The sequence below is a fragment of the Ranitomeya variabilis genome, chromosome 1 (assembly GCF_051348905.1).
Source record: "Ranitomeya variabilis isolate aRanVar5 chromosome 1, aRanVar5.hap1, whole genome shotgun sequence".
Classification (NCBI taxonomy): Eukaryota; Metazoa; Chordata; class Amphibia; order Anura; family Dendrobatidae; genus Ranitomeya; species Ranitomeya variabilis.
The window spans coordinates 172186997-172204224 of NC_135232.1; the positions used below are offsets into that span (position 1 = coordinate 172186997).

Below are 17228 nucleotides of genomic sequence, written 5' to 3' on the forward strand. Positions count from 1 at the left end.
TGGCACACACAGACACACAATGCAAAGATTGAGTCAACTTCTCCCCTTTTTATCTGGTTTCAGGTGTGATTTTTATATTGCCCACACCTGGTACTTTCCACTGGTGAGTTTGAACGAGCTTCACATGGTTGAAACAAAGTTGTTTACCCACAATTTTGGCAAGATGGTAACAATTTTGTACATCCCATTTTGGGGGGCATTGTATGAAACTATGTCCAATTTGCCTTTTTTTTCTCCATTTTTTTCTGTTGTTCCAGTACACACAAAGAAAATAAACATGTGTATAACAAAACATGTTGTGGAGACACGGGGGTCAATGAGTGCTATAGTCCAATGGCCCGAGACCGCATGGACCAGGGCTCATCCCACTGAATGCCCATTCTCCTTTTACCATGTGAAGAATACTACTCAGACAACACAGGGTGAGCGTAAAAGAGTGTGGCAATATTTTATTGAACCACAAAACAGACAATAACACCTAGAAGAGTCCCAGCAAAATGCCCAAGATGGTTCAAAATGACAGAGTCTCAGCCTTCCGCAGGATTATAGCAGCTGCGACTCCACGGCTTCCAGGGCTGACAACTCCCACATGTGACACCCACAGAGAAGAGTTAACAACAAGCTTAGGAAGGTGACAGTCCATTGAGGCACGTGGCCAGGTGACCGGATGGTCACAACTTGGTTTCTTCGAATGTCTCCATGGAGTCAGGTGACCAGTAGGTCCCAATCCTGGCTTCCCCAAACATATTCATGGGGCTCAGGCAACTGGTGGGTCCAAATCCTGATTTCCCCAAACATATTCATGGGTTCAGTGGTGGTCAACAGAGTAGATCTGTATTTTTTCAGCCGGGGCCATGGTCCCGTAAGCTGATATCCTGTAGAGGTCCCTCTTGATGGAGCTATGTTGTCCTAGTAGAGTGTTCTTTCAGGAGTTATTGTGTCATAGCTGTTGATCTGTCAAGTCACTTGATTATTTAGTTACAGAGACATCCCCCTTATATAGTCCACAACTATTGTCCTTCAAGCCATCATCCAGAGGTCAAGGGGGAGATGGGATGAGATTACCATATTGTTCGGATCATAAGACGCACCTAGGTTTTAGAAGAGGAAATTAGGAAAAAAAATTGAAGCAAAAAATAGTCAATTCTGTACTTAATATCCCCCTATCCTGGTATATATGATCCCCTCATCCCCATTCTGATACACATGGCCCCTCATCCCTATCCTGGTATGCATGGCTCCCTCATCCCTATCCTGGTATGCATGGCCCCCTCATCCCTATCCTGGTATGCATGGCCCCATCCTTATCCTGGTATGATTGGCCCCATCCTTATCCTGCTATGATTGGCCCTATCATGGTCCTGGTTTGATTGGTCCCATCCTTTTTCTGGTATGATTGCCCCATCCCAGTCCTGGTATGATTGGTCCCATCCTTATTCTGGTATAATTGGCCCCTTCCCGTTCCTGGTATGATTGGCCCCATCCTTATTCTGGTATAATTGGCCCCTTCCCATTCCTGGTATGATTGGTCCCATCCTTATTCTGGTATAATTGGCCCCATCCCGTTCCTGGTATGATTAGTCCCATCCTTATTCTGGTATAATTAGCCCCATCCCATTCCTGGTATGATTGGTCCCATCCGCATTCTGGTATAATTGGCCCCATCCTGTTCCTGGTATGATTGGTCCCATCCGCATTCTGGTATAATTGGCCCAATCCCGTTCCTGGTATGATTGGTCCCATCCTTATTCTGGTATAATTGGCCCCATCCCGTTCCTGGTGTGATTGGTCCCATCCTTATTCTGGTATAATTGGCCCCATCCCTTTCCTGGTATGATTGGTCTCATCCTTTTTTCTGGTATAAATGGCCCCATCCTGTTCCTGGTATGATTGGTCCCATCCTTTTTCTTTTATAATTGGCCCCATCCCATTCCTGGTATGCATGGCCCCATCAGGAATGATTTAAAAAAAAACATTACACTTACCTTCCTCCACTCCCTCGCAGTCGCAGTGTCCTGCTCCGATGCCAGCAGCTGCATAATGCTTGTAAGCAGCCAATGGCAGGGATGTCATGTGCTGCTCACAAGCAGAGCACAGCTTCCAGAATACTCACCGGGACCGTTCATCGCAGAGAGTGGTGAGTATCCATTCCTCTTCAGTAGTGCGCAGTGTCAACCAGCGGCTACCTGCGGCTGTGGCGGTCACGTGTGCCGATACTTAAGAGAAATGAATATTCAGAATATTCATTTCTCTTACGTATCGGCCCACGTGTCTGCATTAGCAGGAAGGCTCCGGCTGACACTGCATGCTACTGAAGAGGAATGGATACTCACCGCTCTCTGCGATGAACGGTCCCGGTGAGTATTCCGGCAGCTGCTAGCACTTGAGCAAGACACTGCGAGGGAGCGGAGGAAAGTAAGTATAATTTTTTTTTTTTTATCTTTTCTGATGGGACCAATCATACCAGCAACAGGATGGGGCCAATCATACCAGGATGCCAGAAAAAAATGCATATTCATTGCCCTCCACGCTCATGGGCATGGAATGAGTGCATATTCATTTCTCTTTAGCAGCCGACTCCAGCCTCCTGTGACCCGAGTGCTCTGCCAAAACCGTTCCCCCACTGCCCCACCACAGCTAGAGCCCATACATCCAGACTATAAGACGCACCCCCATTTTCCTCCACAATTTGGGAGGAAAAAAGTGCATCTTATAGTCCCAAAAATACGGTAGCTTGCATTGTTTGAGTATTTAATCTATCTGCATAGTTCGTCCTTATCTGTTTTGTGGGTCAACAAGTCACAGGACCCACATAATGGTCAATCAACATATTTAGCAAACATCCATTGATCAATAACCCTGCATCCCTGCCTTGCAAAGATAGCAGACAATAAGTTACAACAAACATTAACTCAAAAGTCAACATTCATGCTCTTACAAACAAATGGTCTGTTACTTGACCAACAAAAGAAAATACACATAAATTCAAAAGTCAACATAAAGATAAAAGCGTATGTCTATGTGCCTCCTGAATTTACATCTGAGTAATTAAAATTAAATGTTGTGTCCTCACACATGTGCAATTGTAATAATTTTCTGGGAGAAATACTTAATTTTCTGAACAATCTCAAGGGTGCCAACTAGTGTTGAGCGATACCGTCCGATACTTGAAAGTATCGGTATCGGAAAGTATCGGCCGATACCGGCAAAGTATCGGATCCAATCCGATACCGATACCCGATACCAATACAAGTCAATGGGACTCAAGTATCGGACGGTATCCCTGATGGTTCCCAGGGTCTGAAGGAGAGGAAACTCTCCTTCAGGCCCTGGGATCCATATAAATGTGTAAAAGAAAGAATTAAAATAAAAAATATCGCTATACTCACCCTCCGACGCAGCCTGGACCTCAGCGAGGGAACCGGCAGCGTTGTTTGTTTAAAATTCGCGCTTTTACTTGGTTACGTGAAGTCCCGGCTTGTGATTGGTCAGGGCGGCCATGTTGCCGGGACGCGGACCAATCACAGCAAGCCGTGACGAAATTACGTCACGGCTTGCTGTGATTGGTCCGCGTCCCGGCAACATGGCCGCCATTAACCAATCACAAGCCGTGACGTCACGGGAGGCTGGACACGCGCGCTTTTTAAAATGGGCGCGTGTCCAGCCTCCCGTGACGTCACGGCTTGTGATTGGTTAATGGCGGCCATGTTGCCGGGATGCGGACCAATCACAAAGCCGGGACGTAATTTTATAATCCTTAAGGACCTGAAATTACGTCACGGCTTGCTGTGATTGGTTGCGTCTCCCATGTGACTGCGACGCAACCAATCACAACGCCGGAACGTAATTTTAAAATCCTGAAGGACCTGAAATTACGTCACGGCTTGCTGTAATTGGTTGCGTCCCGGTCACATGGGCGGCACGCAACCAATCACAAGCCGGGACTCACGTAAAGGAAAGAAAAGCGCGAATTTTAAACAAAGAACGCTGCCGCTTCCCTCGGTAAGGTGCAGGCTGCGTCGGAGAGGTGAGTATAGCAATATTTTTTATTTTAATTCTCTCTTTTACACATTTTTACATTAATGTTGTTTCGATACCGATACCCGATATCACAAAAATATCGGATCTCGGTATCGGAATTCCGATACAGCAAGTATCGGCCGATACTTGCAGTATCGGAATGCTCAACACTAGTGCCAACACTTTCGGCCATGACTGTACATGTTTTAGAATTAAATGAAGCTCCTCCTGAGATATTAGATTTTCATATTTTATGGCTGAAATCAATATAGAAGAAGCAGATGTTAAATATTTTTGCATGAATGGTATATCTGTAGATGTTCTGAAGATCTCAAACATTTCATGGGAATCCATAATACAGCAAACTTTTGTGAGTTAGTGTGGCTTCTGCTATGTTAAATGACAAGTTAAAGGGGCCATCCTGTTCTTTATTAAAAGTATGTTCTCCACATTTTTTCAGCCTGCTTTTGTAGCGAAAAATGAAACCTTTTTCTTATCTCAAACTGAATGACATTTTCTTGCAGATTTGAAGAAGTTTCTGCAACATGTCAATTCTTTCAGTGTTTTTGCAGAGTTTTCCCCCCATTCATACTAATAGGGAAAAAAAAGCTTAAATAAATCCATCAAAAACACACACAAAAACATGGCGAAAACCTCAGGTTTTCTTCCAAGAGGCACATTTTGATGCAGAAATGTCTGCAGTAAATACTTAGTGTGCATATACCCTTAAGGCCTGCAGTCACTCTGTGTGACTGCAGACTTTTGAATCCTAAAAGCACTCTGCGGCGCCTTATAGTAAAACATCGGACAAACCCTTTAAGATATCCAACATCATAGAATTTTGCTGCCTCATGGTAACACAGATATAGCAAACAGTAAATTTACATTGATCTAGAGATGGTGCAAAACTATTCGCAATACCAGTGTCCATCTCAATCATTTTTGACCATCAGATGGTAGCCTCACGTTTTGCCTCCTACCTGTCGGCATCCACAGCTCCTCATTTGATTAGCTGGCCTGGCATGATGCAGCATTGATGACGTTGCGCCAGGTTAATCAATGGGAATGCCCTCAGGTAAGAGGCAATTCACAGGGCTCTCATCCGGTGGAAACTGATTACCAAAGAGACTGCTGGCCCACTACATGCAAATCAAATTGCACCAATTCTGTATAATTAAAGTATGTGCCTAGATGTAGCGGAGATTGGTCCCGATTTATTTCATCCACATGAACGTCAGTTTTTCATGCAGTAAAAAAGAAAAGTTGTTAATCTCTTCATTTGTCATGTTTTACTCCTTGCACTCATTGTATATACAGATACTTAAAGGATAGCATGAATAGCGATTCTCATGATATGCTGAATGTCTTGTTACATATGCTAAAGACTGACGTAGGAAGACACATAGCTTGGGACTTTTTGAAAGAAAACTGGCACAGATTAAATGACATGTGAGTATTCATGGTGTTCTGTATGCAAATTGCTGTTTAACATGCTGATATATTACTTTTTGCACACATCCTCACTCTTTTCTTATACTGACAACACATACATTACTCGCTCTACTGAATTTTACAGAAAATTACAGAAAAAGCAAAACTAAACTAAATGTGTCTAATAGATTTGTGAAATTCTCCTGAAGTTAATTTTAGGGATCATACTCATCTGTGAGAAAAATGGAAAAGCGCAATCCGCAAAAAAATTGGATTGCACTCTGACCAGTGTTAATCTATGAGTCCCTGCTCATCTACAATTTTTTTCCCAGTTCAGATCGGGCTGAGAAAAAAATTGCAGCATGCTGCAATTGTCCTCGTATCTTGGACAAGACTCGCCAATGCAAGTGAATGGGTGTGGTAAAAAAAACCAAAAACGCACGGCACTCGGACCATGCAGGTGCTCTCTGATTTTTGCACACCAATGTCTTTGAAAACCCAACATTTCAGCAGCTGCGTACACTAAAATCAAGGCGTGTCCCAACAAAAGAGAATAGATAGAGTAGATATATACACATAGAATTGATATAAAGATGTCAGTGACATAAATAATTAGTACAGTGCTTGTGTAGCTTACTGTACATGTATTTAATTAATCAATAAATGTCTGAAAAAATGGCATAGGATCCCACAACATTTTATTAATGAGTAGAGGGAAAGCGGACAGCTGGGGCAGAGGTGCATAGTCTGTGAAGGGGGTAATAACCATGGAGCTTCCCAGGCTATTAAAATCATCTCTCAGCCTTATACTTAGCCTTTCCTGGTTATTAGAATGGGGGATACCCCCAAAAAAATTACATAGCAAAGGCTAGGCAGACAGCTGTGCCCTGATATTAATTGCCTAGGAAGAGGCCATGGATATTGGTCCCCTCCCAAATTAAAAACATCAGCTCTCAGCCGCCGCAGAAATGGCACATCCATAAGATGCACCAATTCTGCCACTTAGCCTCACTCTTCCCACTTGCCCTTGTGCGGTGGCAAGTGGGGTGATAGTATTGAGGTTGATGTCACCTTTGTAATATAAGGTGACATCAAGCCCAGGGATTAGTAATGGAGAGGCTTCTATAAGATGCCCCATTACTAACCCCATAGTCATACTGAAATACATAGCAAGAATAAAGCCCTTTATGTGAAATAATGACACATACTTTTAATGATTCTAAATTTACAAAAAAACACGTATACTCACCTCAATGCCCAATCCACTGAAGACAATGTCTCCTGTAGCAGAATGAAAATAATAAACAACCATATTCCTTACCTGTCCACTTATAAGATAATAATCCAATTGTTCCATGACACGTCTAGCTCTACTCCATCTAGATGTCAGGCTGCATTGTTGCATGTTGCAACTATACAGCCTGTCTTTGAGCAGAGACACTGAGCTGTGCATGCTTGCTAAGCTTAGTGCCTCGAAGAGAACTCTTTTCACCTCACTGACATCACCGTGAGCGTGAGAACCTTCTTTGTGCTGTCAGAAAGGTCATTGGAGTTAAGAACTAATGAACTTCTTTCACCTCAATTACATCAGCACTGTGGGAAAAGTTCTAACTGCGCTCTCAGAGACGCCAGTGAGTTGATCTGAGTTCATTGGCTCTGAACTACGATGACCTTTCTGACAGCATCACGAGCATGATAACGTTCTCACTTTTGCAGTGAGTTGAAAGGAGTTCACTGCAAGGCACTGAGCTGATCAAGCACACGCAGCTCAATGTCTTTGCTGGATGGCAGGCTGTATAGTCACATCATGCAACAATGCAGCCTGGCAACTGGATGTAGCAGAGCTAGACGCATCATGGCACAATTGGATTATTATTTTCTGGACAGGTGAGGAATATGGGTGTTTATTATTTTAATTCTTTTACAGGAGACATTGGCTTCAGTGGATTGGGCATTGAAGTGAGTATACGTGTTTTTGGTAAATTTAGATTAATTAAACGAGTCTGTGTCATTATTTCAAGTAAAGGACTTTATTCTGGGTGTTACTTTTTTTAGCAATTTGACTATGGGGTTAGTAATGGGGGTGTCTTATAGATGCCTCTCCATTACTAACCCCTGGGCTTGATGTCACCTGACATTGCCACCGCACCAGGGCAAATGGGAAGAGCGAGTCTGAGTGCCAGATTTGGTGCATCTTATGGATGTGCCATTTCTGGGGTGGCTGAGAGCTGTTGTTTTTAGTCTGGGAGGGTGCCATTATACATTGCTCCTTCCTAGGCTATTAATCAGTCCTCAGCTGTCTGCCTAGCCTTTGCTGGTCATTAATTATAAGGGGGGACCATATGCCATTTTTTTTGCTGGGGTCCCCATTTTAATAACCAGGAAAGGCTAAGCATACAGCTGTGAGCTGATATTAATAGCCTAGGAAGCTCCATGGGTATTGCCTCCTTCCCAGGCTATAAACATCTCATGTTAAAAATCGCATTGCAATCTGATCGCATTCGCATGTGAATCGGACGTTATTCGGATGCTAGGTGCTAAATTGTACTCGCAAGAAAATCTCATGACACTCGTCTGACTTTTCTGGACTGATATTGGACTATTTTTTTATGGTGATTGGTATTAGCATAGTTGTTCGACTCGGTTGTCATACTTGATTGTTTTGGCACTGGTTCGGCATTATGTGGTTACATGGGACATAATACACTTAACCACGTGGGGCCTATTCAGTGTCGAAAGATGTGAAGGCGAGTCTAAAGACTGGAGAGAGAGAGATCTTAGTGGCAACAGTATTTCTGGTCTTCTCAAACAGCTTTCCTCTTTTTCTCATTGTCTCAGCGACTCTGCCAGTCTTCTATACTGAGCATGCATGCTGAGTGGCAATTCTGATGAATGCTTAGTATGAGATCCCTGTTTGCCACACTATTATTTTCACTGTGCTCTGATTGTTACAGGGGAGTGGACTATCTCTCTTGCTGGGTTGTCACTTCTCTTAATGGCCAGAATTGACAACCAGTCCATGCTCAGTACACAAGTGACTAGCCCGGACCCTGAAAAGGACGTCCCTAATGATCTACCTGCAAGGGCGGTGACAGCATCTGTGGCAGCAACCGCAATGTCATCACATGAGAATCTCCAGTGCTTGCTGGCAGACTCAAACAGCAAGTCATTGGAAATAAGAAGAACAAACACAGATAGGAAGTCATAGTTTAGTGTGAAGGATAGGGAGTTTTTAATTGAAGTACATTCAAAAATTGTTTTTTTTGTTTTTTTTTAAATAGTTACACAATATTAAATTCAATATTAGGTTTCAGACATTTTTAAGCAACCTGTAGCCTATCAGAAAGAGACTACAGAAGGAGGGCCGCAAGCCTTTGACATTATGATGCCAATACAGTTGAGTGTGGTGCCCACCAGGAGATCCAGAGCCCCGGTCAAGGATCTAGGTCATGTGTCCTAGATGCCTGGTGAGTGGAAACACAGCATCAGTCTCTTGTGAGAAGTGTGATGAAGAGAAGGGAGCATTCACCTCATGAAATGTTTTTATGCCATTTTGACTAATAGAAGAGCATACAAAGGGCACATATGCAACGTAATAAGGAGGAAAAAGATGTTAAATTGATCCAGAATTTTTTTTTAACTGCAGTGAAGTATGAAGAAACTTGCATTGGAGAGGGTGAACTTGAAGGACATGAGTTTTCATTGTCACCTTTAGCTCTATTATATCTAGAAACTTCCCATAAATATGTCTCCAAATACGGTACTTAATTTATGCTTTTATGTGTGCATTTATCATTTCAGTAACATGAAAGATTCAAATCACTTTTATGAAATGTTATTACCAGACTTGGGATTAAAAGCCACTTCTGAGCTGCAGTTCCAAGAGGTGAGATTGCTATACTTGTGTCCTGTCATGTAGGAATGTATTCAATCCTCAGTTTTTGGTTTTAAAGGGAATCTGTCATCAGGTTTTTGCTATGTAATCTGAAGACAGGCTAAAACACACATTTCAGCAATGTGTAATTTATTAGGATGTGTGCTGTTTACTTATAACTAAGGTTTTATCAACAAGACATTATCACTTGTGGACTAGGTCTAACATGCCTGTTACAGAAACCACGTCCTCTCTTCTGATAAGCGGCTCACTGTCAATAGAGCACGTACTTAGAAAGCTGTGGTATGGACAGGGTTGGCTTTCTGAGCTCTTCTTCATGCTACATCTACTGTAAGAACTCTGAATGTGTCACTATTGCTGCAACCAGTAAATTAAATGATATATAGTTGGAGTCAGGATCTCTTTTCTTACATTTTACTGTGCTCAGATGAGGTAGCAAAAACCTGGTGCAGATTTCCTTTAATTCTGTCACACCGTCCTGTTTTTGGCCTGATTGTTGTTATCAGCTGAGCATGGAGATCTATCTATATAATCGTCTAAGGGGTACTTCCGTCTGTTTGTCTGTCTGTCTTTCTGTCTGTCTGTAATGGAAATCCCGCGTTGCTGATTCAGCGACAGGCTTAGTCCGGCTGCGAATTGGCCCCTCCCTACTCCCCTCCAGTCAGCGCCAGTGTGTCGCCCCATCCCGAACCAACTGTTTACTATTGATGCTGCCTATGCAGCATCAATAGTAAAAAGATATAATGTTAAAAATAATTTAAAAAAAAAAAATCATGCTATTCTCACCTTCCGTCGCCTCCGCAGCTTTTCCGCTCCTCCCGATGCTCTCGGCAGCTTCCGTTCCCAGAGATGCATTACGAAATTACCCAGCTGACTTAGCGGTCTCGCGAGACCGCTACGTCATCACGGGTTATGGCACGGGATTTAAATCACGCTTCGCTGATTGGTCGCGCCCGGCTGGCTGTGACCAATCAGCAACATTGGCGCAGGATTTAAACACGCTTCGCTGATTGGTCGCGCCCGGGCTGGCCGCGACCAATCAGCGACAGGTGATGTCTGGCCGCGAATTGGCGTGTGATTTAAACCACGCTTCGCTGATTGGTCGCGCCCGGCCGGCTGCGACCAATCAGCGACCATCCCGGACCAACTTTTTACTATTGATGCTGTCTATGCAGCATCAATAGTAAAAAGATATAATATTAAAAATAATAAAAAAAAAACAAAAAAACATTATATTCTCACCTTCCGAAGTCCGCCACAGCCTTTCCCGCACCTCGCTCTCCAGTCCCAAGAATGCATTGCGGCAATGCCCCGAGATCAGGTGGCGGTCTAGCGAGACCGCTACATGATCACGGGTTATTGCCGCTAGGCATTACTGGGAACGGTGCGTCACGAGGAGCATCGGTAAAGGCCTCGGCTGGATCCGGGGGCCGACGGAAGGTGAGTATATAACTATTTTTTATTTTAATTGTTTTTTTTAACAGGGATATGGTGCCCACTTTGCTATATACTACGTGGGCTGTGTTATATACTGTGTGGGCTGTGTTATATACTGTGTGGCCTGTGTTATATACTGCATGGCCTGTGTTATATACTGCGTGGCCTGTGCTATATACTTGCGTGACATGCTTTGGCACGATAGAGTGCAACCTTTTTTGTATATATATATATATATATATATATATATATATATATATATATACTGCGTGGCTTGTGTTATATACTACATCGCTGTGCTATATACTACGTGGCTGTGTTATATACTGCGTGGGCTGTGCTATATACTATGTGGCTGTGTTATATACTGCGTGGGCTGTATTATATACTGCGTGGGCTGTGTTATATACTGCATGGGCTGTGTTATATACTGTGTGGACTGTGCTATATACTACGTAGGCTGTGCTATATACTACATGGCTATGCTATATACTACGTGGCTGTGTTATATACTGCGCAAGCTGTGTTATATACTACATGGCTATGCTATATACTACGTGGGCTGTGTTACATACTATGTGGGCTGTGTTATATACTACGTGGGCTGTGTTATATACTACATGGGCTGTGCATTCTAGAATACCCGATGCGTTAGAATCGAGCCACCATCTAGTATTATATATTAGTCTTCAATCACAGAACATTAGGGCTATAGGAAATTCCCCTTATTTTCTCCTTTTTTACTTTGAGGGATGTCACAGCTGCCTGCTAAATGTAGTAACATTTAAAAGAGCAATGAAAGCTCCAGTTATTGTCTGTGGACATTTCTGATCTCACAATGGTAGGAACAGCTGTATTTTCTTGTATAAAAACACTTTTCCATGATCATGTTAGCTTAACACCTAGTCCAGATATGCAATCTCTCCCCAAATTATAGTATTCACCCATTTTTTCTTATCCTTTCTCTTCAATTTTGTTTTTTCATGGGGTCTGTGGTTATGACAGGTGGTCTGTAGTAATATTGTATACTACTCAAATGTAGACTAGTGTTGTATGTCCGCCACTCAGTATATAGAGGCAGAGCAAAGTAACATGCGTTCTTTGGAATCGTGAAGGGATTTTACTCAGGGCGACCAATAACCATAATCTTTCACAGTCATGTGAGGTAACAGTTTCCAAGCATGCAGCTATTACACTATTCCAGACAGGGATTAATGCTTTCAGCAAAAATATATAAAAGTCTCTTCACAGACAACTTCTCCTCACATATTATAAAGCACTGTGTAGCATGATATAGTGAGGTGCAGAGGGGAGGGAGATGTGTCTGGTTTCGGCTCTCTCACTCTTATCTTGAGGTACCAAAGATCTCTCCTGGCTGTCCTGACTGTCTCCAAGCTGCCAGCAGTCACTACCCTGAAAGAACTGGTCTTAACAGCTTATTTAGGTTCAGTCTGACAGGAGACTCTCTCTGACACTGCTTCTTCCTGCAGGTCCTAGACACAGCACAACTTTCCCAGAATCCACTGGGGCTGTGCTAACCACTCCCTGTCTTATCAACCCCTCTAGTTGCTGGATGACTCCAAATCATCAGTACAGTTTCTACTTGTCACTCTAGTCTCTCTTCCAAAAACTTCAATCCTGGCTTATGTATTGTTTGCTCAGTGCTTCCCATGATGTCTCATACACTGCACCCTTCAGGACACTGGCCTGACACATCAAGTCAATGGAGTGAGTTAAAGGCTGATAACCACCTTTATTGACCAGATAGATGTCGTGTATGTAGAAGCAAGGAGCGCAACATTGCTCATTTTTGCAAGGAGGTCTTTTATTCTGGCTTCTGCTGGTATTAGGTATCTAACATTATCAGAATATACACCTAACTACAATTTTGCTGGTCAAACACATGCTGGTGTGTCTAGCAGTGCAGGAGGACGACACTGCTGAGACAAAGCAAACAAACACATCTCAAATAGTCTGTTACAATAAAGACAAGAAACAGAGTTAACAAAAAAAAACTTTAATGGATGGAGGTTGGTTATAGTCAAAAAGCAGTTCAGCATGTTATCTTTAAATCCAGCGGTGTAACTTGAAACTCATGGGCCCTGATGCGAAAGCTCCAACGGGGCCCCCAAATATTTTAAATCTTCAATAGCAATAGTCTTTCTATATAAGCCAAAGGGAATTTTAGCCCCCCCTAGGCTCCAGGCCCTGGGTGCGATTGCAACCCCTGCACCTGTTCTAGTTACGCCCCTGTTTAAATCTATCTCAGCATTAAGGCACTAAACAGCCAAGTAAAACAAGTTTGCATCATTATAGGAATGGCCGAACTCCCGGCAAAGACAGCCTACGTACGCAAAACCCTTAAATTGTAGACATTTAACGTGTCTGTGACTTAGTTAACTTTAAAATAATTGAATTTAACTCAACAGATGAGCAAATATTGTACAGGGTTACAGAGGGACAAGTAGCCTCCGGGACAGGGAGAGACAGGAAGAGACTTTAATTAGCTTTATAAAGAGGGGAAAAGGATTGGAGAATCAAGAGGTCATTGACCTGCTCACAAGAAGGGAGAATAGCCTGAAACAGAACCTTCAACCCTTTACCAGGGCACAGCAGTCAGGGGGGTACACAGTTAATGCCTGGAGTGCCCCTCAATTTGGTCTGTAGGTGCATGTCCCAGGCAAAAACGGGTACAGCTAGTACTAGAAGGATTTCCCATTTACTGCCAGTTCTGTGCAGGGTAAGAGAAGTGAGTGCTGGAGTGGGCAATGGGTGCAGGCTCTGGAGTTGGATGGCTCTCCTTTATGTGGAAGGGGGTATAGTGTAAATATTAGGGATGCTCTGTATTTGTTAAGCTTCATGGTGCTATGGCTGTGTGAATCCAGATTATGAAATGTTAAAACTGACTATCCAGGTAGTAAAATATGAAAATAGTGTTAATTGTTAGCAGATTTGCTATTCAAGACATTTAGAAAGCTGATAAATAATATCAGTACCTGCTTTTAAAGGAGTTGCCAGGGAATGTGTTTTTTTTCATTGCACATACCGTATTTTTTGGACTATAAGAAGCACTTTTTTCCCAAACAATTTTGGAGAAAAATGGGGGTGCGTCTTATAGTTGGAATATATTTACAAAATACTATGGCGGCAGTCCCGGTCCGATGCTGCAGGGCGATGCAGCCTCCCTTCCCAGGCTGGTGCAGTGGTCGTGCTCTGTGGTGCGGCGGTGGTGCTCTGTGGTGCAGCAGTGGTACTCTGTGGTGTGGGGGAGCTCCGCCGGCATTTTCTGAAAGCCCGTAGGCCCCCCAGATCCATTGCTATGATGCGGTGGCCTCCTTGAAAATGGCCGCTGGGGGCAGTTCATGCTCCGATTTAAATCTCGACACCGAGATCTCATCCCGAGATCTTGGGAGACGAGACCTCATTGCCAAGATCTCAATCTGAGCAAGCGCCGCCACCTGCGGCCCCTTTCCTGGAGGCCACCGCATCGCAACAATGGATCTGCGGGGGCCTCTGGGCTTTCACAAAATGCCAGCAGAGCCCCGCTGCACCACAGAGCATCACCACCGCACCTGTCGCAAAATGCCAGAGGAGCCCCGCCGCACCACAGAGCACCACCATCGCACCTGTCGCAAAATGCTGGCGGAACCACCGGGAACCCCAGAGCACCACCGCCGCACCAGCCCAGGATGGGATTTACCGGAGGCCACCGCACCAGCCTGGACCACCGATTAACCCCTGTGACTACACTCCCCTGTGACCACTCACCCACCTGTGCCGATTCCCCCCCCCCCAGTAAGCTGAATTCAGACTGTAAGACAGACCCCCATTTGACACATTATTTTTTTCCCCCTATTCTCCTTTTGAAAATTTGGGGTACGTCTTATGGTCCGGTGCGTCTTATAGTCCAAAAAAATAAGGTATTACTGAGACAGAAAAAGCTCTAAAATAGAGTTTGTATTGAAGACTCGGTATCTTTGCCAATTTCAAAAGACCTGCCAGTCACCTTTTTGAAAGATGCTTCTATGTCATAAAAGTCTACATTTCCTATAGGCTAGCCATACCCTTATATACAGTGGCCTCCAAAAGTATTCACCCCTCTTGCTTTTTACCTATTTTGTTACATTTCAACCTGTGGGTCACGCACAGTGTAAGAAAGGCTAAGTGCAACACGAAGGGATGAGGGTAAGGGAGCCTACCACTAGGGAAGGGGGGAGTGGAGACCCCTAGGCAGATCTAAAGTCACCCTGTCTGCCTTAAACGCCCTAGATAGGTTCTGCACCTATCACCGAGCAGGAACCTAATCCCTGCCTGACCCTGGCGATAAACCCTACTTAGGGAATGATGGGGTAAGCACTAGTAGTAAGCACTAGTAAGCACTATCACTAAAGACAGCTGGGATAGACGAACAAGGAGAACACTTATCTTGAGTAGACTCAGAGATGTAATACAGATGTCCTCCAGCAACACCAAAGAGAAAGATAGCCGACTGCTATAGCTCCAAGCCTCAACAGGGGGAAATGGAAATATCACCAGCAACTCCCAGCAGCAGGCTGGGAGCCTATAACACCCAGGTCCATGTGTGTCAATTAGAGCTGGAGAAAGGTTGCTACTGGGTCAAAGAGTCAGTGGGGTTAAGAAGGTGTCTGCAAGGCCAAATGCAGAGACCTTCTGCAGCTAGATGCAGTGTGACTGTTTGCAGCCTCTGACACACCCATGACACTTTGTTTCAATATTTTTGTAATTCAATTTGTGTGCTTGGTGAAAGAAAGTCCATCAATGTGCAATCCAAGTGCCACATCGTCTTTCAGTATATGCAAACCTTTTCTGAATGGTCACAAAGGCTGCAATACCATTAAGCAAGGGGCACCACTAACCAAACACCATGAACACCAAGGAGATCTCCAAACAAGTCAGGGACAAAGTTGTTGAGAAGTACAAGCCAAGGTTGGCTTGAAAAAAAATCCCATTCATTTTGGCAGTAGGGACAGGAGATATGGTCCGTGACAAGGGGAAGATGGATGGCACGAAGTACATGAATGTTATTGAGCAAAACCTGTTTCAGTCTGTCAGTGATTTGAGACTGGGATGAAGGTTCACCTTCCAACAAGACAATGACCCAAAGCATACTGCTAGAGCAGCACTCGAGAGGTTTAAGGAGGAAATGTTTTGTAGTGGCCTAATCAAAGCTTAGACCTAAATAAATTGAGAATCTGTGGTCAGATTTGAAGATTGTTGTTCACCAGAGGAAACCATCTAACTTGGAGGAACTGAAGCAGTTATACCTTGGGTAATGTGCAAAATTGCTAGTGGCAAGATGTGGAAAGCTCATAGAAACTTATCCAAAGCAACTTGCGGCAGTTATTGTCGCAAAAGGAGCCTCTACAAAGTACTGACTTTAGGGGGTGAATAATTATGCACACTGAAGTTTTCAGTTATTTTGTCCTTTTTGTTGTTTGCTTCAGAAAAAAAATGAAAACCAAAGGTTCACAGTTGTAGGCATGTTCTTTGCATGAACTGATGCAAAGGGAAGAGAATATTTGTTAGAGCTGAGCAAATTGATTTACAGGACCTTGGTCCAGTGGCCACATCAATATTAATGACAGCCTGATAGGAGCCTTGTCTGTAAACTGCTTCCTACCTGCTGGCATCCCCAGCACTTCTTCTGATTTGTAAGCCAGACGTAAAGGGTCGTCCCACAAAGTACATTTTACTTAATAGATCTCGGAATAAAAATACGTTTCACAATTGGATGTGTTAAAAAAAAATGTTCCTGTGCTAAGGTAATCATATAAATGTGCCCCTGTTATGTACTTTGTTATAGCTGTATCCAACCGTGCTGGACATGGGTGGATCATACTACATCTCCTGTGCAGGGAAGGAAGCTAAAGAAAGTATACAGACAGGACAACATGGGATCACACCCTGTTTCTAAGCAATGTTTTACCTCATAAAAATAATCAACTACGATCCTATGCTGTCCTATTTGCATACTCTCTTTGGCTTCCTCCACTGCCCTTGAGATGTGGTATGATCAGACCATGTTCCAGAATGGTTGGATACAGTGATTACAATTTTTTTTTTTAAACATATCAACTTGTTGAACTTATTATTATTCAAAGATCTATTTGATAAAAATGTTGATTAAAATTAACTTTTCATGTGAAAACCCCATCTTGCTAGGTCTACAAATCAGAAGAGGTGCCAGAAATTCTGAAAATGTTTTTTAGGGCTCCCATCTGGTGGCCATGGACCTATAATCGTGCTCGGGGTACTCCAAATTGATTTGATCATTTCTATTTGTTACATTTAAAGAGAACCTGTCACCCGCAAAATCAAAGGTGAGCTAAGCCCACCAGCATCATGGAATGCTGTAGATAAGCCCCCGATGTATCCTAAAAGATGAGAAAAAGAGGTTAGATTATACTCACCCAGGGGCGGTCCC

The 17228-nt window shown here is 43.5% G+C and overlaps 1 protein-coding gene across 1 annotated transcript in view; it reads left to right on the forward strand.

The window, feature by feature from the left end:
* Positions 1–17228, forward strand: part of LVRN (laeverin) — a 228735-nt gene that overhangs the window by 189758 nt on the left and 21749 nt on the right. The window contains exons 18-19 of the mRNA XM_077290673.1: positions 5338–5469; positions 9253–9337. Coding sequence (XP_077146788.1) covers positions 5338–5469; positions 9253–9337 — 217 coding nt within the window. The remainder of the gene's footprint in view (positions 1–5337; positions 5470–9252; positions 9338–17228) is intronic.